At 39.7% G+C, this 17091-nt stretch overlaps 1 protein-coding gene across 1 annotated transcript in view; it reads left to right on the top strand.

The window, feature by feature from the left end:
* LOC109910870 (tubulin tyrosine ligase 3-like) overlaps positions 1 to 17091 on the top strand; it is a 63076-nt gene that overhangs the window by 22216 nt on the left and 23769 nt on the right. Inside the window, exons 7-10 of the mRNA XM_020510122.2 lie at positions 1040 to 1223; positions 3447 to 3505; positions 4827 to 4946; positions 15220 to 15334. Of these exons, the coding sequence (XP_020365711.2) occupies positions 1040 to 1223; positions 3447 to 3505; positions 4827 to 4946; positions 15220 to 15334 (478 nt within the window). The remainder of the gene's footprint in view (positions 1 to 1039; positions 1224 to 3446; positions 3506 to 4826; positions 4947 to 15219; positions 15335 to 17091) is intronic.

Genomic DNA, 17091 nt, shown 5'->3' with positions numbered 1-17091 from the left:
GAAGTGGATAACATCATAGTTATCCACATTATATTTCATCTGCTATGTATTTGTCCACTCATTCAAATTATCAAACATGCTATCCCTAGTTTTTAGAGGTCATAAAGATTCCCCTACATTTGTCACGAAATGACACCAAAATTGCAACCTTGCTCAGAAAGGACGATATGTTAATACAACATAGAACAGTACGGCACAGTACAGGCCCTTCGGCCCTTGATGTTGTGTCGAACTTTTACCCTAAATCTAATGTCTATCTAACTTCCACCCCTACCTTATACTATCATCCATATGCCTATCTAATAGCCGCTTAAATGCCCCTAATGAGGCCGACTCCACTGCCCTCTCCGGCAATGCATTCCACGCCCCTACCACTCTCTGAGTAAAGAACCTACCTCTGACGTCTCCCCTATATCTACCTCCACTCACTTTAAAACTATGCCCCGTCGTAATAGCTACCTCCACCCTAGGAGAAAGTCTCTGACTGTCCACTCCGTCTATACCTCTGATCATTTTGTACACCTCTATCAAGTCACCTCTCAATCCTTCATCATTCTAGAGAGAAAAGCTCTAGCTCTCTCAATCTTTCCTTGTAAGACCTTCCCTCTAGTGTGGAAAGATTCACACTGGTTTCATGGGTTGTTGAGTATGGTAAAGTATGTGCAGATTCTTCTTTCTCTGCTATCATAGATTCAAAAAAACTTGACACTGATACTGAGAAACTGGGAAAAAATAGAAATTAGATTTTTCTGTCAGCTCTGAAACACTTAATCTAATTAAAGATAAATCTATTTTAAAAATGACTGCAGAATAGTCAGAGAAATGAATGGTGTAATAAAACATAACTTTCGAACAACATGTATAACAAAATGGTGACAGTCACTGCACTGTGCAGAGGAAATATTTGTTCATTTGTTCAGACAAGTTATGCTCTGCAATGAAACATGTTGTGAGCTAACATTGTTTTCTGCTGTAAAAAGTGAATAAGAAGGATAGTTCAATAAATAGTAAGTAATTGATAAACATTCTCATTACTTAGCTAAAAAAGATATTTACAATCTACGGTCCATATCCACTAATCCGACAAAGTCTACGCAACAGAGGGTGGTTGGAGAAGAAGATGCCTAAACCCCTGAAGAGCCCTCAGAAAAAGGATAAGATAATCAATGGGGAAAACGACGTGGATGATGGTATTGGTGATTCTGATGGTTGTGATTTTGATGGTAAGCAGGAATTTATCACAAAGCTGGAGGAAATTGTCCAGAGAGGTTGCAGCACTCAACATAGACATGACTTGCAGTGTGGTACCTCTAACCTAATGCAAATTTCACCATGGGTTTCTATGCAGCATCCTACAGATAAAATACAGTAATTACAAGAAGATCCACACATCATCACATGCAGCACCATCTTGTGCAAACAATATATTGATCACATAGTTATTTCACACCGAATCACAATTATAACCAGATGAACATTTATAGGTGTTTTGCAGATAATCTGCTACACATTTTGTAATGTGGGACATTGTCATGCGTATGGCACCCTGTACACATACTGCATAGAAAATGACTATTCTTCAGAACAGAAGAAAACTCCGACTCAGAACATTAACTCTCGTTGTCTCTCCACAGATGCTGTCAGATACAATGAAAGAATAGTCTTACAATTTCCTGTGCATTTAATATAGTTAGCACCTGACATTCAATGTAATTTTGTGAACTTCTTTTGAAAAATTGCTTTCCCCACATTAAAATTTTCGATGTTTTCCTTCTTGAAGAATTAATTTTTTACTGGTATTGGCTCCATGGGTGTTCTCCATTGCGTTATTACAGTAAAGTTTATTTGCTTGCTAAACTTGGCAAGTGTTTCAACTGTTGGGAACATTAGAGCAAATCCTGTCTTCACTCATCTTTTGTACGCAGTTCAAGCAGACGTTGCGATCAGAAGTAGGAATTCTGACTATTCTTCCTCTTTCCAACTCAGGAGCATTGCAGCAACCCCAACTGAGATCAGTTAGAACTGTACAGTGCAGGTACGGGCCCTTCGGCCAACGAGTTAACTCAGCATAGACCAGGAATCTAATCCGGAACCATTCTGGACTGCATGGGCAAACTCATTGAGTCACTACTGGATCCTGCGACCATTTTGATGCTAATGAAATGTTGAATTTTAGGAAAATCATCCTACTTCATGTGGCATGAAATATATTTCATATGAACAGTCTTGAAATTCTCTGAAAGACACAGCAGATTTCCTTTGGGCTACATTTTATGGAAGTGGGAGAGTGGGACCCCATCCATTGGCATTAAAATGAGACACAAGTGTTGTCTCACTTAGCCATTGTGCCTTGTAGCCACTTAACAGCCCCAAAACAGAGGCAGAAAAAGTTTGAGGTAGTTGTTGAAAGGGCACAAATCAGCAGTGATAACGTAAGTCACGGTATAAATCAGGAACTTAGTGGTCAGTGTAATATGGCAATATAATAATCATGAGAGACCCAACTAGGGAACTGACTATTTTCAATTTTGTCTTGTGGATGAAAAAGGGCTCATTAATAATATTGTTGTAAAAGACTGAGATTGATAGATTTCTACATATTAAAATCATCAAGGGAAGGGGCATAGTGTAGGAAAATGGTATTGCAGTAGAAAGTTAACCATAATCTCATTGAATGACAGAATGGGTTCAAAAGGCTGAATGGCCTACTCCTATTCATTATGTTAGATGATTAATTAGTTTGAGACAGACATTCTATCCCCACCTGGGGGTAGAGGTCAGACCTCAAACAGCTGCTGACCAATCAAATGACCTGGAGCAGTATAACCAGGATCATTGATGCAGCCAAATGCAAAGGAAAGTGGTGATTGGGGGTGGGGGTCAGTGCCAGGCTAGCCCAGTGAGAGAGCTAAGGGGGTAAGGTGCTAGGGTGGACATGCCAGGGAGAGAGGTGAAACATAGGCCTGGAAAGACCTTTGGAAGGGGCTTCTGATGAGCACAGTGGACCCATAAAGGAAGCATCCTTCATCACTGCTGGCTTCCATACTTGGCATAGGCCTCTCCAACCATGGGTTAGTGCTAGCAGCAGCAGGACGGAGCCCCTAAGTGATTCATTAATTGGTCACTTTATGATCTGAATTAGTATATGGGAAAGGGAAGGGGTAGACTATGGGAGAGGGGTGGATCGTGGGCAAGGCGCTTCTGCAATGAGGGCACCTGGGTCGACAGTAGGAACAGTATCCACACCATGCTCCCTAATTCTACAGCAGTAGTCAACCACCTGCCCAACTGTGCATCTCAAATTCCAGCACCTTTTTATGGGAAGTGTTTTAATTCATTTCAGTAAATATTAATGCAATGCGAGCAGCATTTGATATATTCCACATCCAAGGCTGATTTATGTATATATTAATATTTATCTGTATATGTTTTATTTTATATCACAGATAAACAGGGTGACGATAAAGACAACTCTGATGACCCAGATAACATCTATAACATCACGGTTAGTATGACATGCACATTAATTTAACTTTACTGTCAACTTTAGTTTCAGAAATGGTCTGCTTTGTTGTAAATGATAATGGTTGCTTCCAAAATGGTCAATTTTGGGATAATTGAGGTACTTATTGCAGTTTTAATGGCAACAGGGAGACCATGTGGACAAAACCAAAAGATTTGTATTTTTATTTGGTGACAATGTCGTGATCTGCCTTTGATTGGAATCAGTTACCACAACCTTACTAAATAACACTGCTGCTATCCATTTTAGAGAGACTAGGATGCCAAGATGAAACTTCAGCTCACTGAATATGGTATATCAATTTATATTGGTTAATAATGGGGTTGGGAGGTTGAAATATTTATGACAGCGTGGCTATCTGTTTTGATAACTTCGGGGTGGGATGGTGCTCAGAGCTTGGGGAAATCAAAATGCTGCAACTGGAGATAAACAGGGAAATCACCTCAGAATAATTGAATATTAACCAGTTAAATGGACACCCTCACATTATCTGACTCCTGGGAAAAATGTATTTTGTACGGAAGTCCCTCAGAATGAGGGTGACACTTCCTCATGGCAAATATTTGTGCTTGGATTGTTTTAACTTGGAGAGGATGTTGTGCTGCATCTACTACACATGGTTCTGGCTGACTAGGAAAGTCTTACCACCTGCCCTAGGCATATGGGAAGGATTTACAGATTGATAATCAACCCCCCATTTGGCTGTGTTATGATTATGGCCTTCATGGGCATGAAATGTCTTGGCATGTAACTTGAACCTGGAGATTCTGGCTATCATTGCACCAGGGGGTCTCCAAAAAATGGAGTAAATAAATGAAATGGGGGCAAATAAATTATCTTTCACTTAGCCCTTTCTAATAAAGATATAAAAGCACAGAAAAGGTGCAGTGCAGGTACACCTGGATGTTATGGTTACTGAAAATACTGAAAACATTTTATCAGTGAATTGAAAAGTTACAGTTATATAAGGGCATGAAACCAAACTACTTGGAAGATTCTGTCAAGTGTATTGGAAATCCATGCTAAACAGCACCGCAAGTGTATCTACACAACATAGACTGCAGTGTATCAAGCAGGCAGCTCACCACCATCTTCTGGAGGCCAGTTAGCGGTGGTTGGTTAGGGCAGTCAGGACAATAAATACTAGCTTTGTCAGAGACATGAACATCACATCAATTAAAATGAAAAGAATAAGTATTGTGTGTCAATATAATTAGTGCACTATGAAGTAATGTATTAATATCAACATTTGTATCTGTATTGTGGTCATAAGTAGATAAGTTCACTTAGTTTTCTATTGCAGTCCCGACTACTGAAGAATGAAACTGCAATTTTTCTCTGGACAAATGGAACTGAAGCCCAGAACCTCCAAAAAGATCAGATTTTTAACCACTATGTTGGGGCTGGCTCATTTACTACTAAGGTAGGCTCTATGTTATAGGACTGCTTCCTCCATCAGTAATATGGTCTCTCCATTATTTGGTGACTGGCAGCTTTGTACAAAGGTAGGAATCTCACCAAATAGCTTATTCCATCAACATTAATAACAAATGTCATTTACTGACACTTCGGCAATGGCAGTCTATTTGATGACAGCTAGCCCCTTCTTTTTTGCTGTAAGACTCCTTATATGATCAGACAAGGAGGGCTTGAACAGCTTTTCCCTCTTCTCAGTTGACTGCAACCATTTTTTAAAGAAAGTGGATATACTTGCCAATTCTGTAAGTGTTGAACTGTTTATGTGCTATGACCATTAAAGACACAATAAAACAGTTTGTTTTGAGCTTTTAAAAGTAAGAGATGATAGTTTTATTTAATCTAATCTAAGTAAAATAACAAAGACAATGTCTCTTACATGCACAAAACAGATTACACTGTGGGGAAATAGGTTACATAATTTGGAGTCCAGTAGAATAAAGGTGAACCTGGTTCTTGAAGGTTGGTGACTTTGATGCTTCAGGCTGAACTTTGTAGTTTGACTGCTTTCAGCATTGAGTCAGTTTTGAGATGTAAATCGAAAATGCATTTGTTCTTCTGCAAAGATTAGTGGATTGAGTACTTCTTGAAATCAATGAATGTGACACCTGGATATCAAAACCAACAGATAGGATTCTAAACTTGCCAGATGGAAGGAACTCACTCAGGTGAATGTTCCTCTAGCATCTTGTGTGCCCTCTTCTACAGAGCAAATATGATGTTTAAACATAGAAAAAGCACATGACCATCTGTGTCCCACTGCCCAGTGACTGAAATATGGTCATAGCTAGTGCATTCAAATTGTAACTTAATTAGATCACGCCCAGTAATTCATCTCTCAGTCAAGATCCCATTGATGAAGTGAATATGTCCAATGGTTTATTTGTGCCTAGTTGAGTACCTAGGTGTTTGTTAGCATGTTTTACTAACAGGAGAGTTATTGGTCCCCATCATGTCTTTCAAGACACTTGTTCAAATGCAGCTTTCCAGACGGCTGTCTCTATTTCAGTACTTTTTGGAAAGTAGAAAGTATCAATGATGCAAATGTGAAGTAAGCTTTAACAATAATCCCAACTCATTGCAATCAGGCTTTAGTCACATGGGCTTTAGTGAAGTGGGAATTCAAGTGGTGTACTTTTTCAAACTTCAATTTTAAAGTCAGCTTCAAAAATTAGCCTATAAGTAGCCTAACTAAATAAGGCAGCTACCTGACATTGGCAGTTATCTATCAAGCACCTGAAATCCCTTATCTAAAGGAGGTGCTGCCAACTGAAGCTAAAAAGTGACTCAAATCAGAAAGCATATGACTGCATATAAGAAAGGGATTTTTGAAACATAGGTAGTGACAGTGGAGACATCACCTGAGCAAGATAAGGTCAGTGAGTATGTCCGGGAACTTGGGTCAAACCGTGAAGAGGCAGGAGGGAGGAAAGAGGTTTATTGCATGAGGTAAAGTCTCCAAAGTGAGAAGTAAGGTGGAAGAGGATGGAAGATACAGATCGAGAGGTCTACCTGTAGTGAGACCAACTGGTGATGGATATGATGAATCAATTTTAAATGAATGTAGGGAAAGTGGTGACTGGTGAGTAGGATAGGTGAATTTTCTAGTTTTTAAAGTAAAAGTAAGGTTTTCAGTTTGTTTAGGTCTCTAGTTTTCTTTTGTTAAGGTTAAATATATGATTGAAACTTTTTTTTAAAAATTACAATAAAGTATAAAGAGCATGGATTCTAGACTAATTAAAGAATTAATTAAATATGGTAATGTTGGCAGGATGGGTGATGTGTTGCTGCTGTAGCATGTGGGAGCTGCTGGATACCAAGGTGATCCAGAGTGAAGACATCTTTAGTAAGTGTTTACAGCTCGAGGAACTTTGGATCTGAGTTGAGGAGCAGAAGTGCAAATTGCTGACATTGCACCACTTCAGGAAGGTGAAGAGTTGTCTGAACATGTTGCTCCAGGAGGTGGTCATCCCCTTCATTGTAGGTAATTAAAATTTGGTCTGTGATTTTGACAGGAGCATATAACTGCAGGTGAGACAGATACGGAGACTCAGTGGACAACATTTGAAGAACATCAGCACCTGTAATTATTCAACAGCTACAAAGTTCTTGCAAGCTCTGAGGATGAGAGTGGGAACTGCAGGAAGGATGAGTGAGCTGACCACAGCACCATGGTAGAGGTAGCCATTCAAATAAGGGGAGAACTTAGGAATGTAGTTGTGGTACAGGACAGTAGATAAAGGGGAATTATACTGTTTACTGCAGCTGTGAACATGAGTCCTTAAGGCTGTGTTGTCTGCCCAGTGCTGTCGTTATGAATATCTCCTCACTTTCTGACTCTGTGGCTGAAGAAGAACTTGGAATGGGAGGGGATGAATCTAGTTGTTGTCATCCATGTTTCTAACAACAATGTTGAGAGAACTAGAAAGGGGGTTCTGCTTAAAGAAATTTGAACGATTATTAGCTAAACTAAAAAATAGAAACTTCAAGGTAATACTGTTGGGATTATTACCTATGCCATAGGCAGCCCTGCATAGGATTAACAGAAATCAAGGAATTAACTGCATGGCTGTGAGATGGATGTGGGAGAAATGGATTTCAGTTTGCGGAATAGTGGCACCGGTATTGGGGTAAAGGAGATGTTCTGTTGGGAGAGGCTTCACTTGAACCACACTAGGAACAGTATCCTGATAAGTCAAATAGCTACGACTGTAGAGAAGACTTTAAACTAATTGGGGGCAGAGAGTTTGGGAAATATAGTCTTAAGGATATGGTAGCATTGCAGGGTAGCTATTTACCCACAGTTGAACAGGAAGAGCTAGAGTGCCAACATAGAAAAACAACAACAAATAGGGTCGGGGGAGTGGGGTGTTTGGAATGGTAAAGAAGCAAAATTTAATGGCTCTTATCTTAAAGCCATGTGGGATTTGGAACAAAATAAATGAATTAACTACTCAAATAGAAGTTAATAGGGATGATCTTATTGTCATTACAAAAACATAGTTACAAGGAGATCAAAGCTGGGAATTAAACATTCAGGGGTATGTGACTTTTTGAGAGGATATGCAGGAGGGAAAGTATGGTTGGGGTAGCTTTGTTCAAGACAGTAAGTATGACAGCAAGAAATAATCTTGGATAGGGAGATGTAATGGGTAAGAAATAAGGGGAAGAAGACAGTTGTTGGAGTCTCCTGGAATTTGGAACTTTGGAATATTGCTATTCCTAACAATTGTTCATTAATCATGATGAGGACGTTGAATGTAGATGTTTGATTGATAATAAGTATGTAGAATTGTAGGAAATTGGTTAAAAGATAATAGAGTATTATGTAGTTAATTATAAAAAAACAGTTAATGCTGAGATGTTAAAGAGAACTTGCTTTAAGGAGAGTGGCAGATAGGAGCAGACCTGCAAGGCATACGTACACCAGGGACCCAATAAAGTCAGCCTGAGGAGCAAAGTCTGCAGCAAGGACCTTCGGGGAGAGAGGCAGATAGGAGTGGGAAATCTACAAGCATGCTGAGTTTGGGGGAAAAATACATGACTCATAATATCACTGGAAAGTTTTGAGTTGATTCGTTGGTGAGTAATTGCTGTGAGGCAGTGTGTGTAAAATGATGGAATTTAGAAAAATATAACTTTTTTAAATTGACCCCAAAATATCTAACTCTTAATGAAGAGACAGAGGGGAAATAAATAACTGATGATTCCATTGTTTATTTTAATCTTAAATTGTAAGGTTTACTTTGGATTTATTTAAATTAGTTCAAAACATAATGAGAAGAAGCATTTTAAGAAATCAATTAGTTAATTAAGGTAGTAAATATGACAGGGTATAAAATGTCTTGCAAATGCAGAATGTGGGATCTCTGGACAATAGTGTGATCCAGGCCAGATATGTTTTGCGAATGTTTTCAACTTGAAGAGCTTTGGCTCAGATTATGAGCTAGAGCCGAAGCTGAAGATGCTGAGACAGCAAGTATGGGGAGCATTACCTTGGTATCATGTGCTGAGAGGATGTGATGACATCTGTTCAGTTCTTTTTAAGGGTCTCTGGACTCAAAGTTAACTCTGTTTTTCTCTCTACAGATGTTAGCCTGCTGAGTTTCTCCAGCACTTTGTTTTTGTTAGAATCAAATGGTTCAAAGAAGGTGTGAGAGAAATAAGTTTTCATGGAACATTGGCACTAGCTCAGGGAAATAGGAGCTGTACCTTTTTAGGATCAACTTGCCCTGTGCCAGTACAAGTGTTCTGGTGAGTAATATAACCAGTGTGGCACAGATACTTTTAAACTAAATAGTAGGGAGTGAGGAATCTAGTGTGGGAAGATGTGATAAGTTGAACAGTGAGAACAAGATGGCAGTAAGGGAAAGGATGATCAGAATGTGACAGGAAGGAACAGAGCGTGTAAACCTAAAAAAGCACCAGTGGATAAGGCTAAAGGTCACAAATATCGTAGAAAGACAGAACTAAAGGCTCTGTATCTAAATCCATGTAGAATTCTTAACAAAACAAATGATTTGGCAGTGCAAATAGAAATAAGTGAGTGATTTGTTTGGCATTAAAGAGATGTGGATGTAAGGTGATAAAATCAGGAACCTGAATATTCAAGGATAAATGAATTTAGCAAGAATAGGATGTGAGGAAAGGGTGGAGAGGAAGCTCAGTTAATTAGGGATGTTATTAGTACAATGGAGGGATATAACCAAAGTTGTGGAGATCATAATGTAGCATTAGCCTGGATAAGAGATGAGAAATTGTAAGCGTAAGAAGTTGCTATTTGGAATGGCATACAGGCCCCCAACAGTAATCACGTTATAGGATGTGGGACACAGGGAAAAAGTAATGGGGTCTGGTGAGAAATATAGCTTTAATCATGGGTGATTTTAATCTACAGATAGATTGGTTGAATCTGATTAACAAAGGTAGCCTGGATTATGAGTTCATGGATCATTTTCAGGATAGTTTCTTAAAACAAAATTTTCTAGAGCCAACCAGAGAGCAGGCTAGATTTGATCTGGTAAGAAGCAAAGAGGCAGAATTAATTACTGACCTCATAGTTGGGACAATACTGTGTCTTTAAGAGATATGTTCTGTTTCTCTTGCAGAAGGGTGTTATCAAGTGGTACCAAAATGTCTCCTTCCAACAGGCAGTTGGTAACCAGCTTTAAGTTCTCCCTGGGTATTTTTTTTTAAAGTAAGGCAAAACAATCATGAGTTGGTGGGGTCAGGCTCACATAGACCCAAAAGGATTTTGGTTTTCCTTTCAGTTAGTTGGTGGGTTTTGCTGACTGCTGGAGCTGAATGTTTGAGTCCTGTGCTGCTGGAGTGAAGTGACAGCATGTGAGAATAATAACTGTTGTTGAATTGCCTTTGCCAAGGGTGTGTTTACAGGCTGCTGCCTATATGATGATGATTAGCGGGTAAATAATACATTAAGTACTTCAATAGAGCAAAGTTGTGCCAATTCTTCTTTTTGTTGTATTTTAACTGTGTTGTAAGAATAAAGTATGTTTGATTAAAGCTTAGTGGTGCACAAATCAAATCATATCTGGAACACAGTGTCTTACACTTGCCTTTTTACAAAAAATAGAGTGAGGGTCTAAGCTATCTCCATAGTATATTTTGGTTGGGGTCCTGGTCTGGTCCATAAAATAGTGAACCTATCCGATTGCAGGTAGTACCATTGAGCATCACAGTAAGATCGAAGGAGAGAAGAAAGGATCTAAGACTAGTTTTTTTAAACTTAAATGACAGTGATTATGAGCACATGAAGACAAAGCTGGCTAATGTGAACTGTAGAATTTGGTTGCAGGACAGGTCAGTGGAGATACTGTGGTAGACATTTAAACAGTCATTTCTGAATACCCAGAAAGGTACATACTGTTGAGAAAGAAGGACTCCCAGGTAAGGATGCACTGTCTGTAACCAACTTAAGAAATTAAATATAGTATAACATTGAAATAAAAAGTGTAACATTCTGCAAAGATGAGTGGCAGTTCAGAAGTATTTAAATAAAATAAAGAACATCATAGATGGCTTAAAGATTAATAAGGAGGTGGAAATTATTGTTCAGGAGAACAGAGTTAGAAATGTTCTTTTTTAAAAACTAAGTTTCCATAGATATTTTAAAAAGGGTAAACAGTAACTAAAGTGAGTGTTGCACTAAAATAAAACAAAGAACTGCACATGCTGGAGATCTGAAACAAAACAGAAATTGTTGGCAAAACTCAGCAGGTGTGGCAGCATCCATGGGAAGAAAGCAGAGTTAATGTTTTGAGTTGGTGGATTCCATCAGTTCCATCAGTCAGTCTTAATGTTAACTCTGCTCTCTTCCCACAGATACTGCCAGACCTGCTGAGTTTCTCCAGAAATTTCTGTTTTTGTAAAATAAATGTTAGTTCGCTAGACAGTGAGTCTGGAGAATTAAAAACAGAAAATAAGGAAATGGCAGATGAATTGAATAGGTATTTGATCTACGTTCCTTGTAGAGGATGCAATTAACATATCAGAAACAAGTGTGATTCGGGAGGTGAAAGAGGGAAGGAACTTAAACAACTATTGGGGCGGCACAGTGGCTCAGTGGTTAGCAATGCTACCTCACAGCGCCAGGGACCCGGGCTTGATTCCGCCCTCGGGCAACTGTTTGTATTGAGTTTGCACATTCTCCCCATGTCTGCGTGGGTTTCCTCCGGGTGCTCCGGTTTCCTCCCACAGTCCCAAAGATGTGCAGGCTAGGTGGATTGGCCATGCTAAATTGCCCATAGTGTTCAGGGATGTGTAGATTACGTGGGGTATTGGGGGATGGGTCTGGGTGGGATGCTCTGAGGGTCGGTGTGGACTTGTTGAGCCAAAGGGCCTGTTTCCACATTGTAGGGATTCTATGATCTATGATCTACATTTACCAAGGAAATGATGCTGAGAAAATTATTAGAACTAAAAGCTGACAAGTCGCCAGGCCCTGACATACTTTACCAAGTGTCTTAAAAGAAGTGATTGCTGAAATAGAAGGGAGGGGCAGAAAGTTATTGGCTTGTTGGGGTCAGGGAGATGATGTCCTGCTCATCTGGAAGAAAAGTCAGCAATCAGCCACCTGACCAATAATAAAAATAAACAAACCAACAACAAGTCTGCCCTGCACCTATAAAGCACTCGTGGCTGGGTAAACTGATGGATAGTTGGAACTTCGTCCCTCGGAGGGAGGAAGTACCATCGTCTGAAGCTGCAAGCCAATCACATTGACGAACAGCTCCAGCAGTCTTGGCAGCACCAGGGATCCATAGTGGACACTTCCAGCATTGCCGGCAGGCCCCTTAAGGAAGCCTGAAGGATTCTAGGGTGAGGGATGGGGGCGCTTCTTGGCACCTTTAGCTGGGGTAAAGGTGTGGAGAATGGATGTTAAAATACATGGATGGACAAAAGGCGCTACCCTAAAGATAGTTACATCCTTCCCACCATTTTGCACTTTTTTTGTTTCGAAAAGTTAACTCACTCCCGCTCACCTGCCAATGTCAACAGTTTTATGTCATGTGAAACTTTGAACAAGCTCAGGTGACACTCAATTATTCGTGTACATATAGTGAGCATGTTGCCAATTCAATGTCCCAGATTATATTATGGGGACAAACTCAGATGGGCTAGCATGTCGTGGGCTAACCCATGACCTGCATTACATGCCATAATGCCACCATCCCCACAACTCCCTACCACTTGCCTCACCAAAAAGAAACACAGGGGCATATAATATCCAGCCCCAAGGAGCTATAGGCCAGTTAGCGTAACATCTGCCACAGATGAAATGCTGCAATATTTTATTAAGGCTAATAGAGTAGGCTATTTAGAAGAGATCAACGCAATTAGGAAAAGTCAACATTCCTTTTGTGAAAGGAAACATGTTTTAACTTATTGAAAATGTTTGAAGAAGTAATAAGAAACATGGATAAAAGAAAACCTGTGAATGTGCTGGACTTAGATATCCAGAAGATACTTGCCAAGGTGCCTTCTTAATGGTTACTGTAGAAAATAAGAGCTTTTGTTACATATTAGCATGGATAAAGGATTGATTAGTTAAGTGGAAACAGTAGGCATAAATGGGTCATTTTTGGGTTGTCAAGATGTGACAAGTAGAGTGCCACAAGGACAAGTACTGGGGTGATTTACTTGAATGACTTGCATGAAGGAATCAGATGTATTATTGTGAAATTTGCTGTTAGCATAAAGATAGATAAAGGTTATTGGGAGGACATAGGAGTCTGGAAAAGGAAACAGATGGGTTAAGTGAGTGGACAAAAATCAGCAGGTGGAGTATAAAATCAGAAAATGTGAACGTGTCCACTTTGGCAAGAAGGAAAGAAAAACAGCATTTATTTACATTGAGAGAAATCGCAGAACTGTGAAGTCAAGTGATCTGGGTGTTCTATGAATCGCATTAAATTAGTATGCAGGTACAGCAAGTGATTAGAAGGGGAAATGAAACGTTGTTTATTCCAGGGGAATAGAATATAAAAGTAGGGATGTTTTTGCTACAGTTCTATGGGACATTGGTGAGACCACATCTGGAGGACTGTGCACAGTTATGGTCTCATTATTTAAGTGAGGATATAAATCCATTAGAAATAGCTCAGGAGGGTTAACTTGACTGATGGCTTGAGCTGGGTGAGTTATCTTATGTGAAAAGCTTGAACCAGGCTGGGTCTGTATCCACTGGAGTTTAAAACGATAAGAGGTGATCTTACCGAGACTTACAAAATTCTAAGAGGACTCTAATCCTTCCCACAAGGGACTAGAGATAGGGAACACAGTTTAAAAATAAGTAGTCTTCCATTCCGATGGAAATGAAGATTTTTTTTTGGCCCCTCTCAGAAGATAGCATTGTTGGAACTCAGTTTCCCAGAACAGAGTAATTGAATATTTTTAAAGGCAGAGATAATTTTTTTTTTAAATAATTGTTATTTGCGATAGGCAGGAATATGGAGCTGAGGCCACAATCAGCTATGATCATACTGAATGGTGGAGCAGATTCAAGAAGCTTAGTGGCCTACTCCAGCTCTGAATGACATGTATGTATGTGTAAAGTAAGGTTTTGGAATGTTAAAAATACTAGGGATGAAAATTCTGCTTCTACACCCACCAGCCATCAATTCTCCACCCCATCAAAGAGGAAGTCCCACCTCCAGCCAATCAAATATCTGGCAGCTCTCTTATCCCAGCAGTGCCACCAAGGCCTGTGGTCACTGTTGAGACTACATGTGGACCCAAAGAGGAGATGTCAAGGGATCCTTAACTGTCAAGGTAAGTCCAGGTTTCACTAGGACTATCATGATAGATCCCAGTGAGATGGTGGGGCTGGACCTGAAGGGCAGGGAAGTAGGAAAAAATGTGGTGGTGAACGACAATACTTTGGTGGTATCTCAGATGGACACAAGATGCCTGACCAGGAAACTCTACCCATGGCAACCAAACTCCCACTATAAAATTCAGCTCATATTTTCTGACACTCAGTATGAATGCTGTAAATTCAGACCTTTGTTCAACTAATTTCCAGAGCAACGTAGAGTCAGATTAACTCCCCCACAGACAATTTTCACTCCACTTAGCTTCAGTCAGTTTGATGTGGAGATGCCAGTATTGGATTGGGGTGGACAAAGTCAGAAGTCACATCACACCAGGTTATAGCCCAACAGGTCTATTTGAAATTGCACAAGCTTTTGGAGTGCAGCCCCTTCGTCAGGTGCAGTGAGGCTCACCTGATGAAGGAGCTGTACTCCAAAAGCTTGTGTGATTCCATATAAACCTGTTAGACTATAACTTGGTGTCATGTGACTTCTGACTCAGTCAGTTTGGACTGAGCCTTCAGATTCAAGTTGTGTTCGTTCTAACTACAACACTCATGAAGTAAAACTGCTTTTACCAACACTGCCATTAGAATAAAAGTGTATTTTAATACTTCAGCTGAGTAACAGTTGTATAATTTCAGGATCTGTTTATGTATGAAGAAGCATATTGCATACCTTACTAGGGTTTCTAAGTGTCTAATAGTTGTACTGTTTCAGTACTTGTACAAAATATTTCCAAATCTTTATGTGTACACATAATCTCTTGCTGGATGTATTTATTGCTTAGATTGTTTTCACCAAGTAACACTTAAATTTCCCAAAATACATCTCATTCTTGCTGTTTCAGCTCATATATGTATGTGTAATGCTGCTGTTTCTTTCTAGGCAGGACTTTGTGTAAATCTCAGAAACTTCCAATGGTTTAATGGGGTGAATCCTGACACTTTTTTCCCTCGATGCTATAGAATTGCAGTCGCAGAAGAAAAGCAATCATTCATTGGTATGTAATCCAGTCCATTGTCTTCCATTTGGAACATAAATTCTATTTTTAGGAATATTAGGAGGCTGATAAATTCAAGAAAGCTATCTGTTTGACTAGATCAACCAAAACCAATTTCCTTAACACAATGTTCCTCAATCCCTTTACAGAAACATATACAATTTCTACTTGAACAGATTTATACTAATTACTTCACTAGTCATCCATGGTAACTTTTCCTGAAGTGTATTATACTTCAAGGAAAATATGTTCTATTGCCATATTAAATTATTTTGTAGATCAACTTTGTCAACTGTTTTCATAATTTTGTAAGCTGATTTTATATTCGGTTGAAAATGTTGCATTATGCATTATGTTGCACCAGACATGCAATATACTTGTAGGGACATGCTCATGATGTCATTAACATATCATGGCATGTTACCTAATGGTATAAAGTTCTCAGGCTCCATCTTACGGAGCCATATCCTCTTGCAGCATGATATGTTGAGGAAAGCATACCACAATACATTCAAATTGCTTAGCTTGAGCCCAGAAATTCAAATGCCTTTGTATAATGTATGTGTGTAAAATCCAGGAGCTGTAATAAACATTAATTGAATTTTTCAGCACTGCATAACTCTCGTCCCATATTTGTTTGGGATCTAACGTAAGTATCACAGTGTAATATTGCAGATTATCTGCTAATATACCTTACTATCATGTCATGGTAGCATTGCAGTAGGAAGCACCAGTAACAGCTTATAAAGGAATCCCCACTGAAGATTGGACAGTCCTGGATTGTAAAGCATTCAAATGAACATCGACAATAAGTTTACATGAGTATAGATTGCCAACATAAAGAGGTAGGAGGCAGAGTTAGTGTCTCTCCACTTAAAGTTTGAGACTTGTCAAGATAGAAGCCATCAAAAAAAAGTTTCAGCCTGCATGCTGGCATAAAAGCTAAGGTACATCAGTTAAAGACTTCTTATTGTTTTAAAAGCAAAATCCAATCCTAAAAGTCAATAAAACATGGAGCTGGAGGAGCACAGCAAGTCAGACAGCATCAGAGGAGCAGGAAAGTCGACGTTTCGGGTCTGAACCCTTCATCAGGACTGGGGATGAAGGAGATAACCAGGAGGTTGCAGTGGGACAGAGACCCATTGAGATCTCTTCAGAGGGAGAAGGAAAACTTTTTCAAGGTGGAGATCCTTGGAAGAGGTTACGCAGTATGGTTTTCAGTGACTTGGAAAAAAGCCCAGCAGATGCTGGAAGTCAGAGTCAATAAAATGGCCTGACGAAGAGTCCAGACTCGAAACGGTGACTTTCCTGCTCCTCTGATGCCATCTGACCTGCTGTGCTCCTCCAGCTGCACATTTTATCAATCCACAACTAAAAGATGTCTTACAGGATCAAAACTGACATTGGCAGTCTGAAGATACTGTCAGTTTAACTACGTAGCCTTCCTGGCAGCATCTGTGGAGGAGAAAACAGAGTTAACGTTTCGGGTCCAGTGACCCTTCCTCAGAACTGATGGTGGCTGGGAAAACGTCAGTTTATATGCAGAAAATAGGGAGGTGGGTGGAGTAGGGAATAAATGATAGGATAGAGCCCAAAGAGAGAGAAAGACAGTTGGACAGACAAAGGAGTTGCTAACGATCAGCCTGGGAGGGTGAGTAGTTGTTAATGGGGACTGTTAGTGACTAACAACAGGGGGTGTGTAATGGCAGGCTATGTGGTAACAAGGCCTGGTGTGTGGGGTGGGGGGCTGGGACATG

This window comes from Rhincodon typus, chromosome 16 (assembly GCF_021869965.1).
Source record: "Rhincodon typus isolate 14 chromosome 16, sRhiTyp1.1, whole genome shotgun sequence".
In the NCBI taxonomy this organism is placed as follows: Eukaryota; Metazoa; Chordata; class Chondrichthyes; order Orectolobiformes; family Rhincodontidae; genus Rhincodon; species Rhincodon typus.
This window is presented reverse-complemented; position numbering and strand designations above follow the sequence as displayed.